At 37.8% G+C, this 13128-nt stretch overlaps 1 protein-coding gene across 1 annotated transcript; it reads left to right on the forward strand.

The window, feature by feature from the left end:
* Positions 1–7329: 7329 nt before the first annotated feature.
* RBP4 (retinol binding protein 4) lies at positions 7330–12871 on the forward strand. Its single transcript, XM_030951140.1, has 6 exons — positions 7330–7487; positions 7611–7749; positions 8413–8549; positions 8678–8784; positions 10136–10348; positions 12679–12871. Exons 1-6 carry the CDS (start codon positions 7330–7332, stop codon positions 12690–12692), a joined length of 768 nt encoding a protein of 255 aa, XP_030807000.1. The 3' UTR covers positions 12693–12871.
* Positions 12872–13128: the final 257 nt, after the last annotated feature.

Raw genomic sequence — 13128 nt, forward strand, 5'->3', positions numbered from 1 at the left:
AAGTTGGAGATGTCTGTTCTATGAAATAGTGCAAAAAGGATAATAACTGACAAACATTAGGCAAAGAGGGAATCTTGAGTCTGGTCACAGATATACCATAGATAACCACGTATCTACATAGATACAGATATATGGTTATACATGTTTAAAGTCTCCTGCCTTAGAAGTTCAATATTACATACATGAATGGAAAATGAATGGTGGAAAATGTCTTGAATTTGAGGAGCAAATATTCCAAAGCTACATGAGAAGGCTGAATTTAAGTGCCAGCCATGACAGTAAATGATCTGTGTTCATTGAAACAGATCTGAATTCCAGCACAGTAGGAGGACTGCAATACAATTAATCTTACTTCTGTTTATGGCATCCATGTAGATCAAAAGCAATGAGAGATTCTCGGTGTAAGAAAATAAAACATACACCCTTTGGCCATTCTTGATTTGAAAAGAGTATTGCCAAAGTACATCATCTGTCTGCCAGAAGCCACAGTGAGTCAACATTAGTATTTATCAACAGATCTCAAAGAATCAACATGGGCAACTGACACAGATACTCTTGAGCATGAAGAACAGGTCACTGATAGATGATCAATGATGCCTAACATTCCTTTTCGCTCTGACCATCATATGAAACACTATGTATGGAACTAATTTTTTGCCAGACTGCAGATACTCTACAGATTTTAAAAGGTATATGAAAATCAGCACATTACAAACACAATTTGGCCTGGCTTCTTTTCTCTGACTGGATTGCTGCCCCCAGCAGCCTGGGGGACAGGCCCCTCCCTGGTGGGTGTGTGAGTCTGCAGCATCTTCTTGACAGGTGACCCAGTGATAGGAACTTGTGGCAACACAGCAGTGTTCTCACTGTTGTACACACACACAGTTTACAGGAAAACAGCAGAAGAAAGGCACATTTGTTCTTACTGAAATTCAATATTAGTAGTTTCAATATTTGATCAATACATATAAAAGCAGTAGAGACTTGAAGATAATTTATATGTAACTACATAGAGTTAAATTAGTGCTTGTCATCTTCCCAATTTCTAGCTCATTACTTTTCACTCTGTGCTTTCAAAGAAGAGGATCTTGAAGAGCCTCAGTGAAATCATGTGAAGGAATAGTAACAGATTTTTGCATTATGTGTTCAGTCATATTTTTTTACTGACTTTGGAACATTCCACATAGTAGTTTCTTTGAAGGAGAAGGTGCCTATAGAGGATCTGTCTCATCCCCAGCTAAAACATTCTAAAAAATTAACTTCTATGTAAGACTTACACATTCATCTTTATCACACATGATAAATCAGATTAAACATCAATTCTTTATATTGTGTTCATATTAATTCAGTGAAATAGAGTGGCATGTCACTCTCTGGAGGGAGAATAAGTGAAAACAGGCAAACTGACCAAGTGATACAATTTTCTTTGGGGGCTGGAAGGTTGGGGGTTTTCATTTTTGTAAACTAACAAATTTACTATAATTTTATTATCATTTTTTATCTATGTGCAAGTCACCTAAAATGCTTATCATGCTTTCATCAAATCTCCCTCATACTCATCTCTTTTTACAAAGGATAAACTACACTATTTGTACTTTGAGATAACAAATAAAGACAATTTTTTAATTAGGTACTACTGTAAGGTGATACATTTTCTTTGTAATAAAATATTTCCGATGCAGCTGGGCTGTCCCATAATCATTTTTATGTCATAAAGAAATTCTGATTGCATTTTCCTTAATTTAGATACACTCTTAAAATTGCACTCTTGTGCTGCCAAGTGTGAAATGAAATGGAAAGAAATATCAGAAACCAACAAAAGTTCTTTTTAAAATTTTGTAATGAGTTTTAAAGTTTCTCTGCTTCAATATGACATTTATTTTTTGTTCTATCTCTTTTACTCTCCTTTTTTTTTCCACAGTATTGAACATTTTATTTTTACTAAAGCTAATTCACATTTGTATTTAAACTTAATTTAATTTCAGAGACTCTCAGAAATATGTGTGCTTTGTGATTTTAATACATATGATGTCATTTGCCTTTGACGTTCATAGTACCTACAGAAATGGAACTATTTCTGGAGTAGTTCTTAGTAGTAGACCATTCCTGAGCCCTTGTGATACATGGAAACTCCTAAGAAGGATAACTGACAGACATGGTTATTTAAATAGATTCAAGCAGCACGTAAATGTCAAAGGCATTTATAAGGTTTCCCAGTTCAGTTCAGTGTTTGTATCTGAATGTCTCTGCCCATCCTATAGCAGTAAATGTGGTTTATTCAGTTAAGATTATCTGAAAAAACAGATCAAATGTACTTATTTCAATTGCATGAATTTTGATGTGGTTAATATCTTGGTTGCTGTCTGGGCATTGGAGAGTCATATGTATAATCCAAGAAATTAATATTCAGAGTTGTTTGGGATTTTTTTCTAAATGGATACATTGTGAGAATTGATTCTGTTGGTTTTTACAACAGGTAGTGTGTGATCCTAGCACAGCCAGGTTTTGGCACTAAAATGTTTTGATGTCACTGACTTGGTATCTTCTGGGAACCCTTGTAAACAACCTTAATTTCATGTTTCTTTTAAAATAATTCTCTACACCTTTTCTTACAAAAACCTTTTAAAAACATAAACACCAAAGATATTAAGTTAACTGGTTTTTCCGTAGAGCTGCAAATGTTTATGTTCTCTTAAAGCTACCAATTATTAGTTCTGAGGGATCATGAACTTAGTAATCAACATAGACTCTGGGGGAGATTTCCTGAAGTAAATGGCCAGTCTAGTGTGAAGGGTTGCCAGATGCACTGCAGCTTTGACCAAAAGTATGGATTTCTTCATAGTTTGGCATGAATTTTAGTATACAGATGAAGGCAAAAGGCAGCAGCCTTTTAATGTCAGCAATTCTCAAATTTACTCCCTGGAGATCTTAGGTTACTTGACAAGTTTTTACTATTGAGAATGTTTTTCAGCACTGCTGAGAAGGGTCTGACAGTCTTCATGCCCTCCTGTCAGGTATGTATGTTAAGATCCCCCCAAACGTTTTTGGGCTGAAGAGTCTCAGCTCTCTCAGCCTCTATTTCTGTCAGATTCTCCTATTGCTTTGTGAACGTTGTGGTTCATTGCTGGACTCAGTACATAAGGTCTGTGTCTTCCGTCATTTATAATGTAGAGGTCTTCTTACCTGCCTGGCCAGCCTGTTGGTGAACTTTAAATCTTTGTTTTACATTGTTTCCATTTAGTAATATGCCCAGAAAAAGCTTCAATTCAGAATCACAGTCCTCAAAAAGACTTAGCTAAAGAAAATAGAGGTACTATTTTAAACTAGTTCTGTTAGTAAATACTGTTTGTAAAGAGTTCAATGTAAATTTACTCCCTAAATTACTCCCTAAACAAAATGTCACGTCATTAAGTTACAAGAACAGGTAGTACACAGGCTGGCACGGAGCAAAGGGCAATCTCTTCTATTCCATTCTGTCCTTGACCTCTGTACTCAGACTGCCACCAAGAGGAGCAGTTGTGATGGTGACAGTGTACACTGCTGTCCCTCACAAAGTACACCGAGCTCCTTGGCACAGCTCATGCCATTTGTTATTGATATGAGTCTGGTTTCACAGGGCAGTGGCTAAAATTGCATCCCCTGCTCTGTGCACACAGTGGTTATTCATTTGCCTGCAAATCTGCCTCTGAGACTTTAATGGATACCCATGTTTATGAATGGCATTCTGTAAATAAACAATCAAGAGAACACAGCAAAAAGTCAGTCTATGTGTAGTCTGGCTGCAAATGACATTCCATTTCCTACTAGCAATTTTTGAGTCAACTTTCTCCTAAGAGCTCAACTAATTCTTGTGAACAAAAATAAAATTTTAGTTATTTTAATATGTAGAGCTTGAAAGTTGCAGTGTTAAAAATGTTTAAATAGTAATTTGACTAGTTTCTTCCTTTTATTAAAAGTCATAAATAAAGATAAAATAATTCCTATAATGAAAGGGTTTTTTCCAGCCATTTCCTTCCATATTTTTTCCTTGCTATACCTAATTGAGAATATTGCAGAATTTTACATGCTATTAATGTAGAAAATAATCCAGTCACAGAATCACAGCCAGAAGTTAGCCCCTTTTCTGTCCTCTTGGTAAAATCAAAGGTAGAAGACCTTCTTTCCCTTTCATTAAATATAGTTCCAAAAAATACATAGCGACTTTAAAAAAATTCTGTAATATTTATAATATGCTGCCAGCCTCAGGTATCAGAAGTCATGTATGAAACTTATCAATATTTAAATCATTTATTGAATTTTAATAATTCCCTTAAATATAATTGTCTGAGCTTTCCCAGAACCTAGAAATCCTTGGATATCAGTGATTTGATCTACGCATAGTCCTCTCAGATGCAAAATCCTGGCCCAAGTTCCTTTCTGTTTGCATGAGAAGTACAAATCTAAGAGGTGAATATTTAGGTTTGAATGAGGATCACTCACTGACATAATTTCTCAAGCAAACTCAGAGCCCAATCAATCCAGGTGACATTTAACTGAGGCAAAGTTTACACTGTTTACGAGTTTACACAGTTCTGCTGGCATCTCTTAGGGCTGAGGAAGAATTCACCCTTGAATTGCCATAGCCCTGCTCATCTGCCAGAAATCTTCCATTCCTCCCCCAGAACACCCTGATCTAGATTTAACCAACAACAGAGCAGCCTTTTTGCCTAAAATCTCTGTCCCACTGAACCAAGGAAGTGTTTCATCTGTAACCCTGAAAGGACTTCACCAGTGTAAGCTGTGTCTCCAGCAGGCAGTATTGGAGGTACAGCTAAAGCAGAGGAGGCAGAGAGCCCAGCTCCCTGTGTGACCTCCGTGGCATTCTGACTCGCCCAGCTTCTCTTCTGCACCTGTCAAAATCTGACTGGGAAGTACTGGTGTGATTTCACTGGAGCTGCACTGCCCCAGATTCCCAAAGATAACACATCAAAAGAAGATTTTCCTTGGGCATTGTCTAGAGTTTGTAGAGATCACAAACTCAAGGACCTGAATAAGTGGAAGTTATAATTACTAAATGTGTGAGGCACCTCAACCAGATATATGTTGCCAGATATTGCAGAGATCAGTAGACGTACACAATTAAAGAAATGCTGTGCCATAGCTTATACAAAATTACATGTTTCTGATTCAGATTTATTGCATCAGATTAATTTAGAAGACTGGAATATCCCTTTCACGCATTTAGAACTGATCTTATTAAAACTTATTAACAGAAGTAAATTTTTATTTAACTGACACCTGGTTTCATTTCCTGTCTGCAAATCTTCTGACAACAGCAGTATGTATAAAAGGAACACTGACCAAGATTTTCAGAGATGGTCAAATCTCAGCAGGTTTTGACGTATGTGCATGAGTGACTGTGGACTCCTTTGAAAACTTCATAGACAAGTATGCTATTGAAAAACTTTTTAGGAATATATTTGATCCTGCAAGAGCCTCTCTGGTAATATAAAGCAGTATGCAGATTTTTGAACAGAACAAACTTAAGAGAAATGATAATATTTCACAAATGGGCAGAGAATAAAGAAATAATTGTTTTCTTTGGTATTAAATGAAGTAATAGATTCAAAACTTATGAATTAAGCTATAATCCATCTTATTGCTATCAGTCATGTGAGACAGTGAACAAAGAAAATCCATGTTGATTTTGGTCTTGTTCATATGATGAATTCGTATATCAAGACCAGTGAGTGTCTTGTAAAGGTTTTATAAAAATGTATATGTATCACTGGTATCATCATTGCCAGACTAGAGCAAGATTCTGAAAGTTACCAGAAGAATAGAGTTTACTTTTTCTCTTCAGTCTTTGTAGGAATTAGCAAGTTTGAAAATCTCAGCTTAAAAATGGAAATGATGACTTATTGCAAAGCTACCACTGAAAGTTTCAGGACAATTAATATACATACACACTTCTAATTCCCTGTGCTAAGTATGTTCCTTACTATGAATAGAAGCTTAATATTAAATATAATGGAATTTTTAGTGGCTGATATCCAGGAAATCAAAGGCAGACATGGAACAGCCCTGAGCAATAGATGTTTAAGAAAGTGAATAAAACATATTCAGTGTGCAAAAAGCCTCCAACATAAAGCAGAAAAGGAAGATAAATCAATCAGATTTTTTGCATTATATATGAGAAGAGATTGTAAAGGACAGCAACAGTAAGAAGTCTAATATTTTTATGAATGTATGAAAGGAATATTAAGTAAACTTCTGGGAAAGGCCATGCTGAATAAATTGGTTAAAGCTGTATGTCAGGTACTATTGAGGTATTTTTTATACTACATTGGTATCTCCATATTTAAATTATATTTTTGCTTGATTATTAAAATAATGAATACCAGCCTTTCAAATAACAGGCTTCTGCCTTTATTCTTTAAAAAAATGGGAGGTGAAAAGGTAGGTGAATTAGTTCTCTTGGTAACAATCATTCCTATCCTGCTCTAGTTACATGCCTAGAAAATAATTAACAGATTTTCTCTAATGCTTCCTAAAGATGTTGAAACTAGAGAGCAAATATTGACTGAGAGGCACCAAAACTTGCTTGGACAGGAGAAAATAATGGTTTATATAACTGAAAGCAGTTTGCCAAAACAAGAACAGAAGTTATGGAATATCTGATTTAATCAAATGTCAAAATGGCCAGATGTGGTGTGTACATGCACTTGGATATTTGCAGGCCACACTTAAGTTCTGGTACCGCATAAAAAGGCTCTTTCACTATCCTGAGGATTGGCAGGGCCCCCGTTGCAGTTGATGGGACCTGCTCAGGAGATGATTTTGCCAAGAGAGCCTATTGGAAGTAAGAGGGAGCCAGTCATGAGGACCTGAAGAGGTTCTGGCATAACCAGGCTTTCAGAAACAGGAGCAGAAACTTGCAAGTATTATGTTTGCCACTGTTTATCAGGGTAAAAGAGGAAAGGACTTCGAGGAGGAGGTGGAGGAAACAAGTCTGCACCTTGTAACTGGGTCGAGCATATTGGGTAAGATGGATTTTGGACTGCAGTGTGTAAAATCACAGAGGAGGTGGAGGCAGTTCACTCTCCCCCATGCAAAGGTGGGATGCCTCTCATTCCATTTGTTCTCCCCACACATGTGCACACTCCTTCCCCCAGGTGTGAGCTCTGCTTTGGGGTTGGGAAAAGCAAAGAGAGGCATTTGTTCCTAGCGCCGGCGTGGCTGCAGAGCAGGGTCAAAGACCACCTGAGCCCACGGGTCTTACGCAAGAGGCTGTAATGAAAGGGCCCCAGCCTGCAGCATCCACCAGCCCGCCTCCCGCTGCCCTCCCCAATGCTGGCCCTGCAGCTCAGCGGGTTGCGAAAGCCCCAGGAGTACATAAAGCATTCCCTGCTTGGGCACTGCCACCGCCATCAACACTTGGGCTCCCAAGAGGCTCCAGGGACCGGCACTGTCTGTAAGGGACCCTGCTGCTGTGGGCTGGGGACAACCAGGGGCCTTCCTTGCACATGCATCAGGGAAAGCTGCGTGACACCCTGGCGACCTATCAGGGCAGCCTTCTTCCCATCACTTGTGTGACAGAGCTTGTTTCTGATGCTATTCTCTGTTTGCTGCAGGGACAGGATGGCCCACACAGAGAGTGCTCTGCCCTGGCTGCTGCTGCTGTCACTGGCCTTGATGGGCAGCAGCACTGCAGAGCGGGACTGCCGAGTAAGCAGCTTCAAAGTCAAGGAGAACTTCGACAAGACCAGGGTAAGTCTTCTTTATTCTCCTGGATCTGTGATGTCTTGCATAGCTCTTTCCAGGCTACAAAATTTGGCATTCAGTAGCCTCAGTGTGGTCACATTTTGAAGTCATAGACTGTGATACTGAAAAACAGCTAAAGTTTGTGATGTCCACATCTCCACAGATGCTGGATCCTGATGCACCTGATAAAGGAATACTGCAGAAACTGAGTTTTAGCAGACTGGTCTCAAACTGTAGAGTATAAGCAGAAGGACTGTATTGACTTGGCTGTTTCTATTTAAAATTAATGCTCTGGTGTTTTCAGACACCATTGCAAGGAAAAAAAATGTACATAGATCTGGCAAGATCTTCCAGTTGTTATTCCTTTTTCCACTAAATTTTGTTATACTTTGTTATATACTTTGTTATATATTCCTTATACTGGACAGCTGCACATACAGATAAGTTTACCCCAAAAAAGTCAGTATTTCAACAAATTATGATTGCACTAGCATGTATTGATGGGTTTATGCTGTTGAAACAGATAGATTTGCTTCTTAGGTACACCTTTGAGGCATGGTGTCAAAGATCTGCATGCTCTTTCCTCTTCACATCCCCTATTCTGTACTGTCTGGTTGTAGTGTTTCCATTGTTCTAAGTCTACATGCAGCCTTTCTTATTTCCTTGCAGTACAGTGGCACCTGGTATGCTATGGCAAAAAAAGATCCTGAGGGGCTGTTTCTACAGGACAATGTGGTAGCCCAGTTCAGCGTAGATGAGAATGGACAAATGACTGCCACTGCAAAGGGCAGAGTCAGACTCTTCAAGTAAGCTGTTTGCCACTCTCCTCTTGTTCCATTTTGCTAAGCTACTGCTCCAATCCTACCTGCTATCCCTGTGCAAGTCACTGAAGCTGTGCTCTTACATTGGAATGTGATATTTTCTTTGGCTACAGTAACTGGGATGTCTGTGCTGACATGATCGGCTCTTTCACTGACACAGAGGATCCTGCCAAGTTCAAGATGAGGTACTGGGGAGTTGCCTCTTTTCTGCAGAAAGGAAGTGAGTACTTAACTGTAGAAGATGCAGCACTACTTGGAAGACTAGTTATGTTGTATGTCCATGCTGGGAAAAGAAAAAGTACTGTTGAATTTCTTAAATACACTTAAAAGACTTAATAACTGTCATGCTGCAAAGCTTAACATGAACAAGGTAATCACTACTTTTTATATGGGACAGCTGGTTGGCTTTCTTTAAACAAGTGACGACCTGGCCTTTGTATATCTTTGTATTTCATTTGTTTGTTACCCAACAATATAATTGAAGGCCACTGTTTGGAAAGAAATGAAAAGCAGATGAAGTATTTTAAGACTTGTTTTAGTTCAGAACTCAGTTACCGATTGCTAGTGTTCTCTCTGAAGCTTGATGTCAGAGATGGCCAAACAGGGAAGAGGATTTATAAAATGTTATTTTGTTTGGTCTTGTGTCTGGAAATGTAGAGATGTCTCTGTTTTAAGAGACAAATATGATCATATGTATATATTTGTACTTTTATGTCATCTCTCCACCCTATACAAAATCAGTTCCTTGAGCCAAGTAAAGATTTGGACACTTTGTAGCTCAAGACATTTCCTTGGATTGTTTCCAAGAGAAGCAGGTAGAATTTGGAACTGACAGGAGATCCATTCCATCCAAAGACACAGTTACAAAGCATGCTTTGGATGTCAGTTTGTCTTAAACAGTTCCCAGGTCTCCCCACAATATGCTGCTGAGCCATGGGCTCTTCAGATTGCTGGCTGACCCCAAACTCTGCCTTTCTAAAAGGTCTGGTGTCCCCCCACAGGAGAGAAGGCAAAGATAACAGAGTGTTGCCTTCACCAGTGCAGATGTACGGCAAGGGAGAATCTTTAGCTCAAGGAGAGGGAGGTGCAGATATGTCAGGTTTTACTGCAAACATTGAAACTGCCTCACTTCTGTTACAACAGGGCGTCTGTGTGATCAGGTTTTTGTCAGGTTACATAGCTAATTGTTTAGAATTATCTGAAGTTGTAACAGTGTTTTAAGAAGAGGGTTTATGGCAGAACTTGTAGCAAATACTTCTAATACACAAGCAAACTGCATGATTATCTTTTTCCTTAAAAATGCAATCTAAGTAACATCCCTGGTAAGAAAATATTTATGGGTTTGAATCACCTTGAGCAGGCCGAGCATGTCCATCTTTATTTTCTTTTGTAAAATAAACATGAAGTTAAATACTGGACACAGGAATAAATGAAAAGCTAATCTGCTATAACTTGTGCTGATCTTCATTTTAGCATTTTCTTTAATAGAGTTATGGCAGCAATCCTTTCTGATTTACTGGATTTCACTGGTGTCTCTAACACTTTTTCTTCTTTGCTATGGTTTTTTCCAGATGATGATCACTGGGTAGTGGACACAGATTATGATACATACGCTCTTCATTACTCCTGCCGCCAGCTAAATGCAGATGGCACTTGTGCTGACAGCTACTCCTTTGTGTTCTCCCGGGACCCCAAGGGATTGCCTCCAGATGCACTGAAAATTGTCAGACAAAGGCAGATAGACCTCTGCTTGGACAGGAAATACAGAGTCATCACTCATAATGGTGAGAACTTTTTTTTTTCTGAAGAATTTTATTTCAGGGTGTAATGACTAAAGCACTGGGATTCTATTACTCATTAGATATCAAGTGCATAAAGCCTTTCACTTAGTGGTTGTAACACTGTCTTTTGAAATCTGGAGCTTGTAGTAAGTTATTTCCAACTTTTGCTTCCCTTATCTGAAGGAGAGCTGAGGTGCATAGTTTTTCATGCAACATATCGGGGCAGCTGAAACAGTAATTAGAGGAAGTTGTAAAACAATTAAATCAATGGAGTGTGAGTAAACATAGTAAGGATAAACTTCATAGCTATGGTAAAAAGTAATTGGGCAGGTTTTATCACATCTCTTTGCCTTTGTTCAAATACTTTTTTGATAAATTCTTCAGAAAGGCTTTTAAGGAAAATAGAAGTCTTGGAAAGGATACCTTATAGAAGACCCTTTCTCACAAGTCCTCATGCTAACCATTTCACAAAGAGCTGTGGAAGAGGGACATAGCCCTGATACTGGAAGCATGACACTATCTTGAGTCATATAGTCAGGCTGAGCTTACAACACAAGGAATTAGCTCACTTATGCTCAAGTGTATTACAAAAGGTCAAATGGTAATAATCTAGAAGAAACCATAATGTTTCTTATGATGAGAATTACACTCAGAGTGGGGAATTGTAAAGAGTGAAGGAGAAAAATCAAAATATTTAGAACAAATAAAATAGTAGTACCTCTCCTTACTCCCTCACCACCCCTCACATCCTGGAAGGCATAATATTCATGAAAGACTTGACTGGTGAATCAGTTGAATGGGAACTCCCAATGTAATCATGTGAGCAAAAGAGTTAATATAATTCTTGCATGTGTAAACCAAGACTCACAAAAGATTGTTGTGCTTGGCATAGGTCTAATTGCTATGATGTCACATTAGGTGACAAGCATAACTGGAAAAAGTATTGAGGATGAATTAGAAGTTTCTAAGAAAAGCAGAAAAAATGATTGAAAATGATTGAAGTTTGGAAAATGTGTCCTCTAGTGAGTGCTTTAAAGATCTTAATCTTTTCCTATTAGGAAGAGGTTAAAGGCTGGCCTGAGCAAAGTCTGTGCTTGTCCACACAAGCAATAGGAATTGGATAGAAAAAGACTTGCAAACACAGAAATGATAAATTTAAATGGATGGAACTTTAAACTGGACACATTCAGAGCAGAAATAAACAGCCATTTGTTTAACTCCAAAGGTCATTAACCTTTGGAACAGTTTACCAAGAGCTGTTGTATGTTTTTCATCACTGCAATCTGTAAATCAAGATTAAAGACTTTTCTCAATGACATGCTAGAACAAACTGAGATTGACTGAAGGAACTTTTGGGTCTTACAAAGAAAGTCAGAACAGATGAGCAAAGTCAGCTGTTGTGGCTATATTATCTGTTCCTCTGATCCATAACAAAGAGCAATACATTGCTGTGTTGCTTCAAGGCACCCTGTTATCAGATCTGTTGTTAATTGTGCATACTCTGCCTATGTCTTATAGCTAATTAAGAGTGTGTGTGTGTGTGTGTGTGTGTGTGTGTGTGTGTGTGTGTGTCCGCTCAACTAATAGATGTACAAAACTTACTTGATTAAAAAAAAAAATCTATACTAGCTGTTCAAGGCAAAAAGAAGCCTAGGAAATGAAAGTTTTTTGTTCTAACTTACACTGCATTTATGATGGTAGCTCCTTCTCAAATATAGCTCAAGCTATGATACTCTTAGTCTCTCAGAGTAGCAGCTCAAGCAACTTTAAGCTGTGTAATGTCCATATTAAGCAAGAGTACTTGTAAATACAGTGTCATGTCAGTAGAGTTGAAAGCTGCATCTGCTGTTAGCATTTGCTGGAAGTAACAATTGTGAAATAAAGAGTGGTATATTCCTTCTGCTTATTTACTTTTGCCATTAGAAGTTTTGGGGGTCAGGAGATTCTTACTTTGTTGAAAGACAATCCTAAATTAATTCTTTTTAGGCAAATAACTATAAGCTTGTTAAAGTATGGACTCTTTTATATCTAGTATCACTGAAAGATACTTTATCATTGATCTGCCCAGTAAGTTGCCTGCAAAAGTATTGAAATTCTCAGGAGAGGTGTAATGGATTGGATGAATTCCTGTTTTGTTCCCAGCTGAAAATTCCTTAGAATTATAAACTGCAGAGTAAGGTAATGGCATTATTATTACAAGTAACAGGCTGCTGGACTCAAGAGCATTTTAAAGAAATTAGATAATTGTGCATTTTAAATTTGATGAAAGTTCGTGTAATTCAATTTTGTCTGGACCATTTAACAAACACAACTGTGGTTTTTGTGTGTTTCAGGATTTTGCTCTTAAGGAGAACCAACCCTATGGAAAGAAGCCATGCAACAGCACCTCGGATGTAAAGTTAATACATTGATCATGTGTTCTCTGGAAAATGCTTTAAATGGGTCCATTTAGATTTTCAATATATTTATCTGAGCTGGGTAGCTCACTTTGCTAATAAACCAATGAAACATTTTAATAAACTTGGATTACACGGGATACAAATTGTATGCAAATCTGTACATATGTACACATTGGTTTCATTAGTAGCCTGTTATCTTAGTGCACTCTTTTGAACTGGTGACTGGTGATAATTAAGAATTTAATCTTGCTTTTTTTAGTGGTTTCAATTTCCGACTAAAAGAGTATTTATCATAAACCACCAAGTATATGTATTTTCTTTTCAACTAGAACATTATATTTTCCCCATAAAATACTAGAAATCATTTAGAAAAGAGAAAGGAAT

Source organism: Camarhynchus parvulus, chromosome 6 (assembly GCF_901933205.1).
Source record: "Camarhynchus parvulus chromosome 6, STF_HiC, whole genome shotgun sequence".
NCBI lineage: Eukaryota > Metazoa > Chordata > Aves > Passeriformes > Thraupidae > Camarhynchus > Camarhynchus parvulus.

Excerpts from the sequence above, each read along its gene's own strand:
- RBP4 (XM_030951140.1), top strand. The coding sequence starts at position 7,330 with ATGCTGGCCCTGCAGCTCAGCGGGTTGCGAAAGCCCCAGGAGTACATA. Across the intron at positions 7,488-7,610 it reads TGCTGTGGGCTGGGGACAAC|CAGGGACAGGATGGCCCACA; the intron begins CAGGGGCCTTCC and ends CTCTGTTTGCTG. Across the intron at positions 8,785-10,135 it reads CTCTTTTCTGCAGAAAGGAA|ATGATGATCACTGGGTAGTG; the intron begins GTGAGTACTTAA and ends GGTTTTTTCCAG.